At 43.1% G+C, this 19,042-nt stretch overlaps 1 protein-coding gene across 1 annotated transcript in view; it reads right to left on the reverse strand.

The window, feature by feature from the left end:
• si:ch73-211e3.1 (mastermind-like protein 2) overlaps positions 1-19,042 on the reverse strand; it is a 122,592-nt gene that overhangs the window by 25,716 nt on the left and 77,834 nt on the right. The window contains exon 2 of the mRNA XM_060936092.1: positions 9,691-11,343. Within this exon, the coding sequence (XP_060792075.1) occupies positions 9,691-11,343 (1,653 nt within the window). The remainder of the gene's footprint in view (positions 1-9,690; positions 11,344-19,042) is intronic.

The raw sequence follows: 19,042 nt of genomic DNA on the forward strand, positions 1-19,042 counted from the left end.
TAGCAAGTACAAGCAAACGCACATGAAAATGAGTCTTTAGCTTTTGTGGTTCATAAAGCATGAATGTAGTATAGTGCAGCTCTACTGATAATCTTTGTTCTGTCTGTGATTGTATAAAATTAAAGGCTGGTTAATACTCAAATTTCAGCTGTTAACACAGACACAAATGCAGTGAGTGAGTGTCAGAGATACTAAACACACTAGAGTGGCTCCACTGTGACAGTCTGGAGTGTAGACTAAACAGGAATTTGTAGTATGACGAGAGAGAGAGAGCGTGAGAGAGATTGTCCATTCTGTCGAGCTGAGAACTGATTTCTGTGTTCCTGTTTTTCTCTTACTCTCTTCACATTTCACTTCATAAAATCATAATTTCATTTTCTATATCTTTCTATATGAAGCACACAGTGTTTTTGTAACGGTAACACAACCTTTCTTATCCAGATCATAAAATAATAGGACTCGTGAATTTCTCTCTCTCTCTCTCTCTCTCTCTCTCTCTCTCCCCCTCTGTGTGTGTGTGTCTCAGAAGTCAGTCGCCAAGTTGTTCAGTCTGCCTGTCTTCTGTCTCTGCACATCCGCCCCCTTTCTGTCCCTCTCTCAAGCTTTTCCTTCACACACTCTTCTCTCTTAGGTGTGAGAATACACGCTCTCATTTTTTTTCCATTCTAAAATATAAGCAGAGAGATATAATCATCAGCAGTGCCATTATATCTGTCGGCTATGGCTGTGAGATACTACTATAAGATGATATAAAATCGACTCAAGTATCGATGCTATGAAAAATGATGCCAAATGAAAACGGTACCAAATCAAAACAGACATGGTGGTGTAGGAAACGTCTGAATGGGCTGCTTACATCCAGAGCTATTGGCTAGTTACAGTGGTGCTTGAAAGTTTGTGAACCCTTTAGAATTGTCTATATTTCTGCATAAATATGACCTAAAACATCATCAGATTTTCACACAAGTCCTAAAAGTAGATAAAGAGAACCCAGTTAAACAAATGAGACAAAAATATTATACTTGGTCATTTATTTATGGAGGAAAATTATCCAATATTACATATCTGCGAGTGGCAAACGTATGTGAACCTCTAGGATTAGCAGTTAATTTGAAGGTGAAATTAGAGTCAAGTGTTTTCAATCAGTGGGATGACAATCAGGTGTGAGTGGGCACCCTGTTTTATTTAAAGAACAGGGATCTATCAAAGTCTGATCTTCACAACACATGTTTGTGGACGTGTGCATCATGGCACGAACAAAGAGGACCTCAGAAAAAGCGTGGTAGGTGCTCATCAGGTTGGAAAAGGTTACAAAACCATCTCTAAAAAGAGTTTGGACTCCACCAATCCACAGTCAGACAGATTGTGTACAAATGGAGGAAAATCAAGGCCATTGTTACCCTCCCCAGGAGTGGTCAACCAACAAAGATCACTCCAAGAGCAAGGTGTGTGATACTCGGCGAGGTCACAAAGGACCCCAGGGTAACTTCTAAGCAACTGAAGGCCTCTCTCACATTGGCTAATGTTAATGTTCATGAGTCCACCATCAGGAGAACACTGAACAACAATGGTGTGCATGGCAGGGTTGCAAGGAGAAAGCCACTGCTCTCCAAAAAGAACATTGCTGCTCATCTGCAGTTTGCTAAAGATCATGTGAACAAGCCAGAAGGTTATTGAAAAAATGTTTTATGGACGGATGAGACCAAAACAGAACTTTTTGGTTTAAATGAGAAGCATTATGTTTGGAAAAGGAAAACACTCCATTCCAGCACAAGAACCTTATCCCATCTGTGAAACATGGTGGTGGTAGTATCATGATTTGGGCCTGTTTTGCTGCATCTGGGCCAGGACGGCTTGCCATCATTGATGGAGCAATGAATTCTGAATTATACCAGCGAATTCTAAAGGAAAATGTCAGGACATCTGTCCATGAACTGAATCTCAAGAGAAGGTGGGTCATGCAGCAAGACAACGACCCTAAGCACACAAGTCGTTCTACCAAAGAACGGTTAAAGAAGAATAATGTTTTGGAATAGCCAAGTCAAAGTCCTGACCTTAATCCAATCGAAATGTTGTGGAAGGACCTGAAGCGAGCAGTTCATGTGAGGAAACCCAACAACATCCCAGAGTTGAAGCTGTTCTGTATGGAGGAATGGGCTAAAATTCCTCCAAGCCGGTGTGCTGGACTGATCAACAGTTACCGGAAATGTTTAGTTGCAGTTATTGCTGCACAAGGGGGTCACACCAGATACTGAAAGCAAAGGTTCACATACTTTTGCCACTCACAGATATGTAATATTGGATTATTTTCCTCAATAAATAAATGACCAAATATAATATTTTTGCCTCATTTGTTTAACTGGGTTCTCTTTATCTACTTTTAGGACTTGTGTGAAAATCTGATGATGTTTTAGGTCATATTTATGCAGAAATATAGAAAATTCTAAAGGGTTCACAAACTTTCAAGCACCACTGTATAATGTGTTGATGGGGGAATTTACCAGGAGCTTCCACTCTGTGATGAGGAAAAGACAAAAGTTAGACAGCATGTCACTACACATAGTGAAGCTCAGGGTTTTTTTTTTTGAGGTGGTGGCATTGCAATGGAAGATAGTGGTATGCATTTCATATCAGGTGGCTGGAGTCATTTTGCTCTTTCAAGTCAACTTAAAGAAAACTCCACCCTGAATTACATTGGGTGGCACGTTGGTGTAGTGGTTAGCACTTTCGCTTCACAGCAACAAGGTTCCAGGTTCGAGCCCAGCACCCGATGGGGGTCTTTCTGTGTAGAGTTTGCATGTTCTCCCTGTGTCTGTGTGGGTTTCCTCCGGTTTCCCCCCACAGCCCAAAGACATGCTTAGGTTAACATGGAGCAGTCTTGGGCTGAACTGCCCTTAAGCAAGGCACCTAACCCCCAACTGCTCCCCGGGCACTGTAGCATAGCCACCCACTCCTCTGGGTACGTGTGTGCACTCATTGCTCACTTGTTTGTTCACCGCTTCAGATGTGTTAAATGCAGAGAGGAATTTCACTGTGCTTGAGTGTCCGTGTGATAAATAAAAGTTTTCTTCTGATTCATATGCTTATATATTGACATACTTGTGGTGTGTTTAGCAGTTCTTATACTAGTTTATTGGTTGACACTGTAATTCGGTTAATCCTGTGAAAAGATAGCTATTGTATGCCGCGCTGATGTAATGGGGGGACGTGACATTGCTAGTTCAGTTATGATGGTGTTTAATAGGTGATAAGTGTGCCTATGAATAAAGCATAAGTGATCATGCTCATGTTTGGTCATGTTATTAGCTCCTAACAACTGAGCAACAGCATCTTTTCATTCAACATTTTTCAGTGTACAGTGTCATAATATATGAAATCGAACACAGAAATAAGAGATAAAATCCAGGATGCAATGGAGCCATGCAACACAACTGCACTGAGCAACAACTTCGGTAGTTAAAAAGTACATCCAGGCCAATATGTTGACATTTTGAACACCATCATATATCACATATTAATTATAAATACTGATATGAAAGTGTTCATGGTGATTCGTTTCCCTTTTAATGTGCTGTATCTTGAGGAAATCAGAGTTTAAAACTTAGCGAACTAAAGTCCTCCAGAGATGAGGTGACACGGTAAACTGCAATGTCCTCGTCTCAACTGAAGCAAGGCTGCCATTTTGTTTGGATAGGTAGAAGTGTTTGCACTTCTATCCATTTCCGCTTCCTGTTTACTACCTCAACCCCCACCAACCTGTTTGATGGACAACATAATGTGCTTGTGTTTAGAAAACCCATAAATGTTCTAGAAATTCTGGTGAAGCTTCAGTGGGGGTGGGGTGGGGGGCTGATAGTGGTGGTCAGCTAGCGTGTGTATCATATATACCACCAAGGCTGAGGCTAAACCACTTAAACTCCAAGGAATTGTGGCTATACTCCAGGTAGTTACTGGATAATAAGCTGTAGGAGTTAGAAGTGTAAAGAAGCATTAAAGGTGAAAATGATGCCATGCAATAAATTATATATTAAGTCAAGGTTTAAACATTAATGGAGTCTTGGCAGTTAATTAATACAGTCTTATTGCATGTGCTAGGATGGGACAGAAACCATGAAAAGCATATAGGCTCTGCCTGCCTGTCTGCTTGCTTGCCTCTCAGCCTGCCTTCCTGCCTGCCTCTCTGTCGGCCTGCCTCTCTGTCTGTCTGTCTGTCGGCCTGCCTCTCTGTCTGTCTGTCTGTCTGCCTCTCTGTCTGTCTGTCTGCCTCTCTGTCTGTCGGCCTGCCTCTCTGTCTGTCTGTCGGCCTGCCTCTCTGTCTGTCTGTCGGCCTGCCTCTCTGTCTGTCTGTCGGCCTGCCTCTCTGTCTGTCTGTCGGCCTGCCTCTCTGTCTGTCTGTCGGCCTGCCTCTCTGTCTGTCTGTCGGCCTGCCTCTCTGTCTGTCTGTCTGTCTGTCGGCCTGCCTCTCTGTCTGTCTGTCTGTCTGTCGGCCTGCCTCTCTGTCTGTCTGTCTGTCGGCCTGCCTCTCTGTCTGTCTGTCTGTCGGCCTGCCTCTCTGTCGGCCTGCCTCTCTGTCGGCCTGCCTCTCTGTCTGTCGGCCTGCCTCTCTGTCTGTCGGCCTGCCTCTCTGTCTGTCGGCCTGCCTCTCTGTCTGTCGGCCTGCCTACCTCTCTGTTGGTCTGTCGGCCTGCCTGCCTGCGTCTGTCTGTCTGCCTGCCTGCCTGTCTCCGTCTGTCTGCCTGCCTGTCTGCGCGCGCCACTGCCTGCCTGTCTTGCTCGATCCCTTTCTCTCACAGACACACAACTAAAGTTACAGGTCCTCAAATCACTTTTCAGAGACGTTTAAAGTGCTAGAGCTGAGAGGAGCTCAAAACAAGGTTACTCTCTCAACTCCCTGCTGAGTCGGCCTGGGTGTGTGTGTGTGTGTGTGTGTGTGTGTGTGTGTTTGGGGAGGGCGCAGGCATGCAATATTTTTTCTCTCTGCCTGTCTCCATGTCTCAACCCCTCCCCCTTTTAGCCTTGGAGGAAGGACATCAACACACAGAGAGAGAAAGAGAGAGAGAGAGAAAATATAATCGCAGGATGGGAATGGGTGGGAGACAAGGTATTAGAAATGGTGAAAGAGAACGGATGTCAAAATTTGTTCGCGCACGTGTCCTTGTTTCCTTCCTCTTCTAACTTCTGTCCTCTCTGCACCTGAGTTAGCCTCACTTTCACTGCCGAACACATAACACACTCAGTGCCACCTCTGCACCCAGTGCCACTGTTCTTCACTGATAGTTGGATTATAGTTGCTGAGAGTGGAATTGTACACACACTGACTGAACACACATAGCGGATATGAGCAGACCAGCAGGCAGTGAATGTGCGCGGTCAAGGGGAGGATGGGGCAAAAAATATTCAATCTTGTGAAGCTTCAAAAACAGCATTAAAATATCTCTCTCACACACACACACACGCACACACACACACCAATTTTTCATAGCAAAGGCAGAAAGGACAGCAATGAGTTAGGGAAAGAAGAACTAATAAGGCAGCACAGGTGAAAGATGGATGGCAAATATTAAAAAGCAACAAACTGTTTGTGCACGCGGGTGAGAATGCATACTTTACGATTCCACTCAGCCTGAAGGGATGAAGATGAACAGACAGAGATAAAGAGAAAAGATAAACACAACCTCACCTCTGTTCTGTTCACACAGAGGCACAGACTTCCTTTAAAAACCACCAGGCTTGACATGCAAACCTCAACCAGAGTACATGACGAAAGAGAGAGAGAGAGAGAAATGCAGACAAAGATGTAAGGAGGGAGGAGGGGATCCCCACTTCAGTAAACAAATCCGAGAAAGCATCTCCTGCTGGGAAAATGACTGCATTCTTGTAGAGCCTTCACAAAAACACCTCAATAACGGTTCACTTCTTCTTCTTGTCCTCCTTTTACTGTAAATAGATGCGGAGGTCATCGGCTTGTAATGTGCATCACTTTCGGTTTTTACAGGCAAACATTATTGGGCTGTGTTTACACAATGCTCATGTATGCATTACATGCTTTATATAAGTTGACCCATTTAAACCTGCCAGTCACAATTTCACCACTAAGTGCTGTGCTGTGTGTGTGTGTGTGTGTTTTCTGAAAGACAAAATATAAGTTTTCAGTGCGTCTTGATTTCATACAAACATTTTCATGTGGGTAGTGAAATTAGTGACATGACCACATGCATCTAGTTAAAAAAAAAATTCTGTATCACAAGTCCATAATAAGAAATAAAACCTGTTACACTACAGGCCCAATTACCATATTTGGTATATACAGCACTGGTCAAAAGTTTGGACACACCTTTTAATTCAATGTCTCCCCCCACACACTTTTTATTAATTAAAAGACACTTAATGTCTTAAAAAGTAATGATTGATGTCGTTTCTCTTTACTTAGCTAAGCGCTTCTTGACATACGGATTACTACAGTTGTGGAATCAGGCTATTTACTGTATTATTTACTATTTAGTGTTCAATCTCAAACGCATTAAGGCGGCAAGAAATTGCACTAATTAACTTTTGACGAGGCAAACCTATTAATTGAAAAGCATTCCAGGTGACCACCTCATGAAACTGGTTAAGATAATGCCAATAGTGTACAAAGCATCATCAAGGTAAATACTGAATACTTTGAAGCAGGGGCGCAGATATGTTTTTTGAACTGGGGGGTACAAAGCTGCCAGCAAACCACCCCCACCCCCAATATGTGTTGAAATTATGGCAGGGAACGCCAGATTAAACATTAAAACTGCCTTCTGAGCACTGTATCTACAGGCTGCCACCGAAAGAAGGAGGCTACCAGAAAGGCATCTCTACTCCGTATGATTTTACTTTCACTACGACATTACTTTGAACAGACTATCAAAAAATTGCAAGGTGATATGATAAAGTAAGGCACAGTTTACTTACAGTCGTTTTTTGAAAAAAATGATGCAATCATTTTCTGCCTTTTCGGTTTGGCACCCTTCATCATGCCGTGTTGGGGTCCTGAACTAGGAGCTGTCCCCGATATGCCTGTCAAACTTGTTGTGGGTAACCATAGCAACCAAGCTCGAGCTCGCAACCTGTGCAGTCTGCGCAGCTCAACCAACCGAATATCAGTCTTTGTTTTGTTTTATGTGAGTTGTTGCAACTATGTATGTACTGCTGTGCACCTCAATAAACCGAATGGTAATTAGTCTTTTGATTTTTCCGTGAGGTTTGCCTTATGCAAAGAAAGACAGCATACAGTAGACGTTTTTTCCTCCCTATAAGTGGGGGGGACCGAACGAGGTGAATTTAAATCTGGGTGGGACAAATCCCACCCGTCCCACCCTCTATCTGCACCCGTGCTTTGAAGAATCTAAAATACGAAACATATTAACACTTTTGTTTACCACATAATTCCATACATGTTCCAGATGTTATTTCATAGTTTTGATGTCTTCAGTATTGTTCTACAATGTAGAAATGAGTCACAATACAGAAAAACCTATGAACATGTAGGGGTGTACAAACTTGTGACTGGTACTGTACTTAATCTTTAAATGGTCAATTATTGATACTGTACTAAAGATTTATACAGCACTCAGATGAGCTGTAAACATGTAAGCATTCACAACATAGCTGCATTGTAATTACATTATCAGCTATTGACCATCCCGATTACCTGCAGTATATAATCGCACTAATTTATAGCATTGACACTAAGTGCAACCAAAAGATTAAAATTTAAATCCATCCATTATCTATACCACTCATCCGTCAGGGTTGCAGGGAAGCTGGAGCAGATCTCAACTGACTTTGTGCGAGAGGCCGGGTGCACCCTGGGCAGGTCCCTAATCTCTCATCTCATCTCATTATCTCTAGCCGCTTTATCCTGTTCTACAGGGTCGCAGGCAAGCTGGAGCCTATCCCAGCTGACTACGGGCGAAAGGCGGGGTACACCCTGGACAAGTCGCCAGGTCATCACAGGGCTGACACATAGACACAGACAACCATTCACACTCACATTCACACCTACGCTCAATTTAGAGTCACCAGTTAACCTAACCTGCATGTCTTTGGACTGTGGGGGAAACCGGAGCACCCGGAGGAAACCCACGCGGACACGGGGAGAACATGCAAACTCCACACAGAAAGGCCCTCGCCGGCCACGGGGCTCGAACCCAGAACCTTCTTGCTGTGAGGCGACAGCACTAACCACTACACCACTGTGCCGCCGGTCCCTAATCTATATCAGGGTATTAATTTATAGATTTATTTTAAACTCTTTGATTTTGAAGAGATTACAACTCTAACTAAAACCCAAACACGTTTTTCTCATGAACTTTTCCCTCCACAGTTTGTCCAAATGGAGAAAATAAAATTGGTTATTTATTTTAATCCCTTTAATAAGCATCTAAACGATACAAGTCCCATCAAATGTACATATGCATGTGTGTGTGTTCAGACTTAACAGGTTTGTTCTCTCTCTTCCTCCCTTCATGTCAGAGGGGCCTCTTTAAGCTTGCAGCCATGCCTGCCAAAGTGCTGCCCCCGCCTCCTCTAAAATTCATTATCTTTTATTGGAGTGATGAAAGAGGGTTACTGGGCTCAAAGAGGTGGACTGTGTCTTCAAACAGAGCGCCAGCCTGCGACAGACAATGCTGCGGCGGCACTTTGAAACACTATACACACACATTTACACACTCACACTCTTTCTCTCTTTAGTGCCTGTCCAACACACACACCCATCAAGAGGCACCCTCTCATTCTTTCTTTAATGCACACAGATTATCACATCATTTCTCCCATTAGCCTGTGCAAACACACGTGCAGGCATGAACCCACCCACCAAATGTTGAGGAAAAGGTTTCTGCTCTTCTGTCTTGGCTTTCTAATCCTACCCCTATGCTAATAAACTCTGTTTATCTTTAGAGACCATACACTGTTGTATGAAAATGAAAGTGTTGGACTAGTCCTAATTAATATAGATGCACTGTGCATGTGCACAAAGACTCACATTCCTCTGCTTTCTGTTCTGTTGTCCATTCAATTAACCACTGATGCTTCCTAATCCACCAGTCCCCCGTTTGCACACGCACTGCTATATACACACAATCTTTAATGACCCCTTGTACAAGCAAGACACACTGCGTGGTGCCACCCTATCCCTCCCTCCCTTCCTCTCTGCCTCATTTCAAATGACCTTTCCCAGAGAGTATGCACTAAACAGGCATACCTAAAACTTGGCAAGTAAGTGGAAAAGTACTGAGACATCTTGCTTTCTCCGTCACATTCTTCATATCATGACCTTGGACTATCCATTGGCTACTTCCAATCAATTGAAAATGTTTATATATCATGAGCATCAACGCTTTGCTTAAGTATGTAGACCTTCTAAAACAATGTTCTAGGGTATGACAATTAAGAAAAATCTAGGGTTAAAAATCTAGAGTTCCAAAGCCAACATATTCAAGTAGTGTTGAAGACATCAAGATTATTAGGATTTGTTTTGCAATAAATAGATGTTGCACTGGTGACCACTGGTACTGGTTATCTACTCAGTTATGTAATCTTAAAGTTATCCATGGCTTTTATTAAGGATATATTGCAAGTCTGTTTGTTGAAGCACTGTAGACCTCTGCCTGTTATCTTTACTTCAATAAACAAACAAAGAAAAGTAGAAGTACTCACCTCTCCACAATGGGGTAACATGCTATCTGCCTGCATCCCTCTTTGAATGCGTTGTTGAAGCAGATGTACATGCCCTGTGGCCGATGTGGGTGCTATGGACTGCATGTTACCATTGTGGAATCCACCCAAGGGAATGGCCCCCATTTTCGAAGCATGAGGTTCAGGATCAAAATGCCGCAAAGGCTTGGTGTTGTTCAAAGAGAAAGGTTCTGGACCCATGTTGCAGGGGGTGCCTTTGCTGAGCTGCATCTGGGCAGATTTTGTCTGTGATTGTTGCATGAGTATTTTGAGACTGTTGCTGGTAGGCTGGCTGGCTGTGATGGCTTTGTAGAGCTGACTGGACATATTGGGTGCTTGACTATTCTGCGAGTTGAAGGGACATCCCTGTGTGGAAGGCTGGGTTCCAGGCTGAGTTGGACCAGCTGGGCTAGGGTGTTTTTCTGTTCGATATGGGGGTGATGGTCTTGTGGAAACTGATGTCGGGGGTATACCACTCATATAATTTGCTTGGGAGCCCTGGACAGCAGAATTTGAGCCGCCAGATGGAGTACTTCCTGGAAGAAGTGGGGTTTTTGGGCTAAAAGGTGGCTGAGCAAGAGCTGGACTGGCAAGCTTTTCTGGTCTGTATGGTGGAGAAGGTCCAGCAGATGGGGCTGGAGTTATGCTGGAGATGAGCGAGCTTTGAGGACTCTGGATGCTGCTGGCTGGGCTGAAGGGCTGCTGGTGGGGGGATGAATTGGGAAGCTTGTCCCCTGGCCGATATGGGGGAGATGGACCAGCCCAGGAGGATCCCTGCTGGCCCAGTGAGGGCAAGCCTGACTGAGCTGGTGGTGGCCCTCCACTGCTGGTGGAGTGGTGCTTACTGTTGGATGCTAACTGCTGAAGCTGCTGGGCACGTGATACTTCACGCCAACTGGAAGTGGACCGATTGGAAAGTGCAGCTGAAAGCATTGGTGATCGAGCTTGATTCTGGCCCTGGGAGGAAGAAGAAGAAAGGGGTGATGCTGAAAGTGGGGAAGGGACTGGTTTGGATGGATGGGGTAGGGTATAAGGAGCACCAGTTGGACTAGGGCCCATCTGTGGAGAGCCTGCCTGGGGAAAACCAGGTGATTGGGTGAGGTGGGCTTCCAGGTGAGAAGCTCTTTGTGGGGAACGTTTGGGAGTTCCACTCCCCTCCGGGTGGGCAAAGCTCCCAGCACTACCTGTCTGCTCATCTACCTTGTTTCCTAAGATCTTCTCAATGTCCAGCTCAGGTAAAGAAGGGTCAGGGTTCTTTGTAAGCTCATCCAAAAGCTCTTGAAGCTCCTGTTCTATAGAAGGAGCTGCTGAGTTCCCATTTGGATTACAGGTAGATACCAGGCTTCCTGAGCCTACAGCTGTTGTTCCTGGGTTAGGCTTGGGAGGCATAGTGTAAGGAGAACCCAAACCATTATTGTTATTGCTCATTCTGTTTCCTTCTAGCCCAGTTCCTTGGCTACCCATCCCAGTTCCAGAGGAGAAGGGGTGTTGGGGATAGCTCGGACCCATGGCTAGGGTAACATCCTCAAGGCATATTCGCTTGGTACTGCTCTGGGTCATCGAGGTATCAGAGACCCCGTTCACTGAAGCAGCACCATCCACAGCCCCAGTCAGCTTCCTCTTCACTCCTGGCAGCTTAAGGAAGAGAGAGATAACACTGTTAGAAACCACCATCTATTATATTGCCATTTATTTTACTTGTAAAATTCTGCACAACCATAACATCAAATTACATCTGAAACTTCGGACAAGGTACCGGATGAGCACAAAAATGCTATGTTACTTAAAGAGTGGAGTCTCTCATTTAATTACAGAATTCAACCATTTAATATTCCATATTTACAGACAGCAATAAATATATATGTGTGAAGTATAACCAATGATGAATAGTCACTGATCACATCAGCAACTCCGCTACCTTTGTGTGCGCCAGAAGAGGGCTCATTCATCATACCATTTCCGTTACTGCCTCAGTCATCACGTTGTCAGTCTACCATAGTTACCAAATCCTGGCTCTCTGAAGAGCCTTCTTGGTGGATTGAGACCAAAAAAGCCACCAATCAAAGCCCTCACTGGCATTCAGAGATGTGAAGATATTTGCCAACATGCATACCAGGAACAAAAATGAGCGACTATACTATTGCAGCGACAGAGCCTGGGGAGGATGCCTACAGGCATAGATAAAGATGTAGCCATTGTACAAGCTGAAAAAACACTTGTGAGGTCAAAATTGTGATAATGGTTTAATTCAGCTGAAGACCAGTTAAAGATGTACGAAATTGGGGGGGGGGGGGGGGGGGGGAACAAACAAAAAAAAACCCGGCCTAAGGATACCTTGACTAATGTCACTTTAGAAAGTAGTGTATTTACTGAGACAGTCTGTGTGAGAAAGACAGAAGCATAGTGAAGGAGTTTATTTAATAATAGAAACTAAAGGATACCATTAAACCTCAATTTCTTCATACTCTTCCAGAAAGCGTCTTGAAGAGAAAGAACACACATTTTCAAAAAGACAGAAAAACGTCCACTTCATGCACATACAAGATACAGTATATTTGTGCATGCACAGTGTATTTGTCTGAATGGAAGAGGTGTGACCCATGTAATCAACTTCCTAAACACACACGCTCTTTCCGTTCCACTCTTCCTCCTCGACCTCTCATCACCCTGGTTTCTCTTTTTTCCCCCCTCAATATGTTTTTTTTCTCATAGATTCTAAAACAATAGAATTCAGTCGACACACCTTCCCTGTATCGCCAAGCTGTCTGCAGTGTCCACCCTGCTGTGCTGTGTGTGTTATGTGTGTGTGGGTGTGAGTTAGAGAGACGCGGAGGATTGTGCGGGCTAGGCACGTGACAAAGGGGAAGGGTGTCTGCATGTGTAACAGAATATGAATTACTTTCGCCATCATTTCAGTGTTGCTGTTCTTTCTGTCTCACTCACTCACTCACTCGCTCGCTCACACAATCACAGACACACACACACACACACACCCTTCCTCCATGCCAATTTTACTCTAAGCAAACACATCAATACAGACACAGACACATCGATTCTCTTGCTCTCTTCTCCCCTCCTCACCCCCTCCTTCTGGATTGGAGGGACATCTTTCATTCGGCAGCAATCGGATTTATCTCATTATGACTGACACCACCATCTGTCACCGCTGAGAGCAGGCATATGTGTGTGTGCTTGTGTGTGTGTTTGCACATTATAAGGAGAGAGAAAGCGCATAGACCCCGTCATCCAAACCTTATGATCCTATGCATATACTTTATAATTATGGCTCTTGAGAGATGGCAGAGAGGTTGCTCTGGGTTCCATTATTTCGAGAGTATACAAGAAAACACACACAAACACGCACCACCTCATAAGTAAGCAACCGCTTACTGCCATTTTGGTGTCAGTAATGAGTTTGGCTCTGGTTCATTTTTATGCTGAGTATTTACGATTTCACGGCCACTTTTTGTCGACACCAAAGTTTTAAACATGTGAACGAATACTTTTACACTTCTATTTCTTTGATTCTCCGTGCAGCACTCTGGAGTGCTGATTGGCATCTGCTTGTTAATCCAAATCATGGCTGAGCAAATCGCACACCTCTACAGTCACTGCTAATCGGATTATATGGTGTATCACAAAACGGCAGCACGTGCACGGCATACCACCAGTGCATGTGTACCGTATATCCTGCAGTTCATTTATTCAAGCCTTTTCCATTTTGGGTTTGAATTGCAGCTCTGTACTTCTAATCTATGGTCTAACAATCTCAATACAAGCACCCCGATTTGTGTATTCTTGTCATGAAGATATTTCAAACATAATAGGGGCAATGATTAATGATTTATATCTGGTGTTTTCTCCTCATCGTTCCGTAGCTATTAATCTTAGTTATAGCCTAGATCCTATTATTACTCTTACAAGTGGACCTTCCATAAAAGCTTTTATTGATCCAGTTCAGTGCAGACCAATGTGTCCTTCTCTGCTCTGTGAACTAAATCAAATCAGTTTACTTGCTGAAGGCTTTTTGAACACTACTAGGCGACCCATCCCAAAGCCTTTCAGCGTATGCATCTTCATCGGAGACGTTTCTACTCATGTTTTTCAAGCAAATGCTAATGCAGTGCATGCATCAATACCATCGACAATCCTTTCCCTGTGTTTCACTGTACTGAAAAATATAATGGAAAATGTGTTTCATTAGTACTCACTTATAACGGGAGCGCAGTCAGTAAATAGTTATGACAAACATACTTTATTGCATTTGTTCATTAAGCTCATAATTCATCGTCTCAGAGATGTGGTTACGTATTACCAAAGTAAACGCAAAAACAGGTGTTTAAGCAGCTTATACATGAAAAGTCCAACAACATCAAGGAAGCAAAAGGAACCAGAAGGAGTTAAGTGTATTTTTAGATTACTGGATAAAACTACAGTAGGGGCGGCACGGTGGTGTAGTGGTTAGCGCTGTCGCCTCACAGCAAGAAGGTCCGGGTTCGAGCCCCATGGCCGGCGAGGGCCTTTCTGTGCGGAGTTTGCATGTTCTCCCCGTGTCCGCGTGGGTTTCCCCCACAGTCCAAAGACATGCAGGTTAGGTTAACTGGTGACTCTAAATTGAGCGTAGGTGTGAATGTGAGTGTGAATGGTTGTCTATGTGTCAGCCCTGTGATGACCTGGTGACTTGTCCAGGGTGTACCCACCTTTCGCCCGTAGTCAGCTGGGATAGGCTCCAGCTTGCCTGCGACCCTGTAGAACAGGATAAAGCGGCTACAGATAATGAGATGAGATGAAACTACAGTACCGGTCAAAAAATGTTTGGACACCTCTACTTATTTCATATGTTTCTTTGTCTTTTGACTACTTTCTACATTATAGAACAATACTGAAGACATCAAAACTATGAAATAACATCTGGAACATATATGGAATTATGTGGTAAACAAAAGTGTGTGTGTGTGTGGGGGGGAATAATAATGTTTCATAGTTTAGATTCTTCAAAATAGCCAGTGTTTACCTTGATGCTTTGTGCACTATTGGCGTTATCTTAACCAGCTTCATGAGGTAGTCACCTGGAATGCTTTTCAATGAACAAATGTGTCTCGTCAAAAGGTAATTAGTGCAATTTCTTACCTTCTTGCGTTTGAGATCAAAGAGTAAACAGTAAACAATAAAAATACAGTAAATAGCCCTATTCCACAACTATAGTAATCCATATTTTTCTATCCACATTCACTGGATATGAGCAATCGTGTGCTCTGATAGCCTAGTAGTAGAGTAGCCAATCAGCCCGTATACTGTGAATAGAGAAAAACAAAATGGCGGCGTGTTGCTGAACCAACCAATGACGAAATAAAAACTCTACTCGAAATACAAAAAAAAAAGCAACAAAATATGGAATTAAAAGTATTTGATGGTAAGAACAGATCTTTATTTTTCAAGAATTATTATAGTTAATATTACTATAGTTGTGGAATAGGGCTATTTACTGTATTTTTATTGTTTACTGTTTACTCTTTGATCTCAAACGCAAGAAGGTAAGAAATTGCACTAATTACCTTTTGACGAGACACATTTGTTCATTGAAAAGCATTCCAGGTGACTACCTCATGAAGCTGGTTAAGATAACGCCAATAGTGCACAAAGCGTCACTCCCTATTAGTCAGACAGAACTGAGGAAGCCTTTTGGACGAGAGGTGAAACGTTTTCAAGAATTTTCAAGCAAGTCCAGTTGCCCATTTCTACCACCCACAATTATTATAGCAGCATTTTTCACAAATTGCTGCTGTCATTTCACTGGTTTGTTTACATTCTAAGCCAAAATGATTTTGTCGGATGTTTTGTATACATTTTTTATTCATCGAATTTGCAAAAAATAAAAAACGCTCCGTTTCTCAAAATTCAGTGAATGTGGAAAGAATAAAGCAGTTATTCCACTCAATCTCATCATACATGGCTTATAGCCATCAGCTCATGTACGACTCGATTTTGTGGAATAACTGTTAAATATCTCAAGAACCGCTCAACTAAGTAAAGAGAAACAACATCCATCATGATTTTAAGACATCAAGCATCTTAATTAATAAAAGTAAAGAAAAAAAAACATTGAAATAGAAGGAGTGTCCAAACTTTTGATAGGTACTGTATATAAGAAAAGCTTTGGTAAGACCTTCTCTCCAAACCATCTCCTCCTCATTCCCTTCACTGACAGAATGTAATGGCTGTTGGGTGGCACGGGGCACAGCGTAGCTGCCTCACAGCTCCAGGGACCCTGGTTCTCTCCTGAGCTCGGGTTGCTGTCTGTGTGTAGTTACACATGTTCTCACTGTGTTCACACGGGTTCCCTTTGGGTTCTCGGATTTCTTCACACCTCACAAAAAAACGTGCTGATTGGCAGATAAGCTACTATTAACCGCCTCTAGGTGCGTGAAGTGTGTGCACGCATGGGACAGGCTCCAGCTCCACCGTGACCATATATATCCGTTACTGAAGATGAATGAAACAGTTGTAATTTTGAATTCTCATTATAGAACTTGCCCTTCAACATTCATTACAGGTGATTTATATTGATCAGGTTTTACTTTCAAGTACAGGGAAGTAGATTACAAAAAAAAAAACCCACAACAACAAAAAGCCGTTGATCACTCATTACCTCACCAAAAACGAGAAGTTAGAATATTGTTTCCTAAGCCAAATACATTATAATTTCAAAGGAATATAAATTTATGGCGTTGTGAGCAGTTATGGCCATAACAGTGGCTTCGCTGTAGGTGGGGAGCTCGAACTTAAATACTGTTGCCTTCTTTGGGAGCATTAGGCTGTGTATTTGAGAAGTGATAGAGGATAAGGGCTTTGGCGGTTCATATGTATTACTGTACAAAGCAGGCAACTGAGGACAGAGCCACTCCCTCAGAGAACACAGCAACAGGATGAGGGCCGTGCGTGCACGCGTGTACTGTATGTGTATGAAGGAAGAGAGTGCTAGGAGGAGGTTTGAGCCAAAAGAAACAATAAGAGAGTGTTTTAAACACCCCCCCCCACACACACACGCCCTTCAGTAGGTCCAAGCAAACAGAAATTAGTCTACACAGTGGCATGTGCACAAAGAAAAAAAGATGTCATTTAGAATATATACAAATGCTCTCTCTCTCTCTCTCTCTCTCTCTTTCACACGCACACACAATAGAAGAGTGTTCTGCGTAAAAGAATTTCCACAAAATTCCTCACGTGAAATCCATAAGATCATGTGTGCAACCCTACTGTAATCTCTCTGGCATGTAATGGTGTGTCAATCATCATTAGGAGCACCATTGTTGTGCCCTTAATTACTGCTGTCTCTGTGCTGCCACTGTCATTTAGATATGCTAATAAACAAAGAGCCAGCCGCCAGCCACGTGCTGCTACACGCACGCACACACACACACCAGCAGTTTGGAGTGATGGCTTTCACATGGGAGCAGGGAAGTGAGAGAGGACGACAGCGCAGCCTTAACCGCTTGTGAGGAACACACTGCAACTGGCTCCAAAAATACTTTCCCTGTTTCAGACAATAAATAAATAAATAAATAAATAATCATCTCCCTCTATATGTGGGGTTTCTGTAATGCAGGGATGTAGAGTTGAAATGCTGATCATAATCGTCCTTCTCATCATTTTTACATGTTAATTAAAATAATGCACCAATCAACTATAAATAAATCCATATGACATGCCGTTATTTTAACGTACAGTGCTGCTTTAAGAGATTAGCACGACCATACTGGAACGTGATTATTCCATTTAAATCTTGAAATGTCTCAGAATAAAAGAAGAATGAACCTGGCGCTGATGTTTTAATGAGTGTGACCTAATTACAATACATGCCTTGATGCTCTGGATTAAATGGATGAATATTCCTGAACAGGAAAGGGATGTTTATTTCAGAAAAGCCATAAAAAGAAGCTCTGATCATGTGTTTTTAGGCTGAGCTTCAGCTGGCCAGTCCTTGAGTCAGACTCAGACAGTAGGTGGTGAGCGTCTGTGTTGGAAAATGAAGATGTCCGTTTGTGTGTGTGTGTAATCATGTGTGTGAGCACAGATGTGAGCTGACATGGAACAGGTCTCAGACAGACTAAAGAAGATTAGATGCATGCCTCCAGCCTGCGCCACCACAAACAGCAAAGAGGAAATCTGTCTTACATAGATTAACCTGCACTATAACCTAATATTTAAAAACCATGCATTACGCACCCACCAAGAAACCTACATAGAACATGTGGGTTTCTTTACGAGATCAGTTCAATTCAACTAATAGCAATTTTGCATCATGTTTAAAAAAAAAAGCAAGCGATTAAGAAATGATGCCAGATTGCTAGCACGTGTAACTTATCCGACATTGTTTGCTGTGTTTTATTTGGACACAATTCATTAACAATTACAAATTTTGAGATGTAGACAGAAGGTGAACTGCAACTGAACTGAAACTTTCCACCTCTGCCACTGGCAGCCTTTCAGTTCTAGCTGTTATCTGCTACAAGACTTTTTCCTTCTGCACCATAGAGAGAGACAGAGAGGAAAAAAAGCCACGCTGTTCAACACTGTGCACTTCTACATCAACTAGATTACATCCTTGTTTATTTTTTCCCCCAAGGGACTGTCACATACAGCTATTGTCCATGATATTAATTAGTTAATTAGTTTTAATTACGGCGGCACGGTGGTGTAGTGGTTAGCGCTGTCGCCTCACAGCAAGAAGGTCCGGGTTCGAGCCCCGTGGCCGGCGAGGGCCTTTCTGTGCGGAGTTTGCATGTTCTCCCCGTGTCCGCGTGGGTTTCCTCCGGGTGCTCCGGTTTCCCCCACAGTCCAAAGACATGCAGGTTAGGTTAACTGGTGACTCTAAATTGACCGTAGGTGTGAGTGTGAATGGTTGTCTGTGTCTATGTGTCAGCCCTGTGATGACCTGGCGACTTGTCCAGGGTGTACCCCGCCTTTCGCCCGTAGTCAGCTGGGATAGGCTCCAGCTTGCCTGCGACCCTGTAGAACAGGATAAAGCAGCTAGAGATAATGAGATGAGTTTTAATGACATAGCAATAGAGAATGCAATCAAATATCATTTACTATTGTTATAGTAGAGTTGTTACTGCGTTATTACAGTTTTAGCAGAATGGTGCCACATACTTAAAGGAGAACTGAAGGCAAATTTTGAATGCATTTATGACTGCTATTTTGTCGCTGCTATAGCAAGTTATGAGAGATTGAAATATGCTACGTAACATATCAGTCCATATGTCAAAGCAATGGCCGTAAACTAGATTCGTTGAATCCTGTGCGAGACGTCGTAGGACAGAAGTAAAACGTA

This window comes from Neoarius graeffei, chromosome 1 (assembly GCF_027579695.1).
Source record: "Neoarius graeffei isolate fNeoGra1 chromosome 1, fNeoGra1.pri, whole genome shotgun sequence".
Lineage (NCBI taxonomy): Eukaryota > Metazoa > Chordata > Actinopteri > Siluriformes > Ariidae > Neoarius > Neoarius graeffei.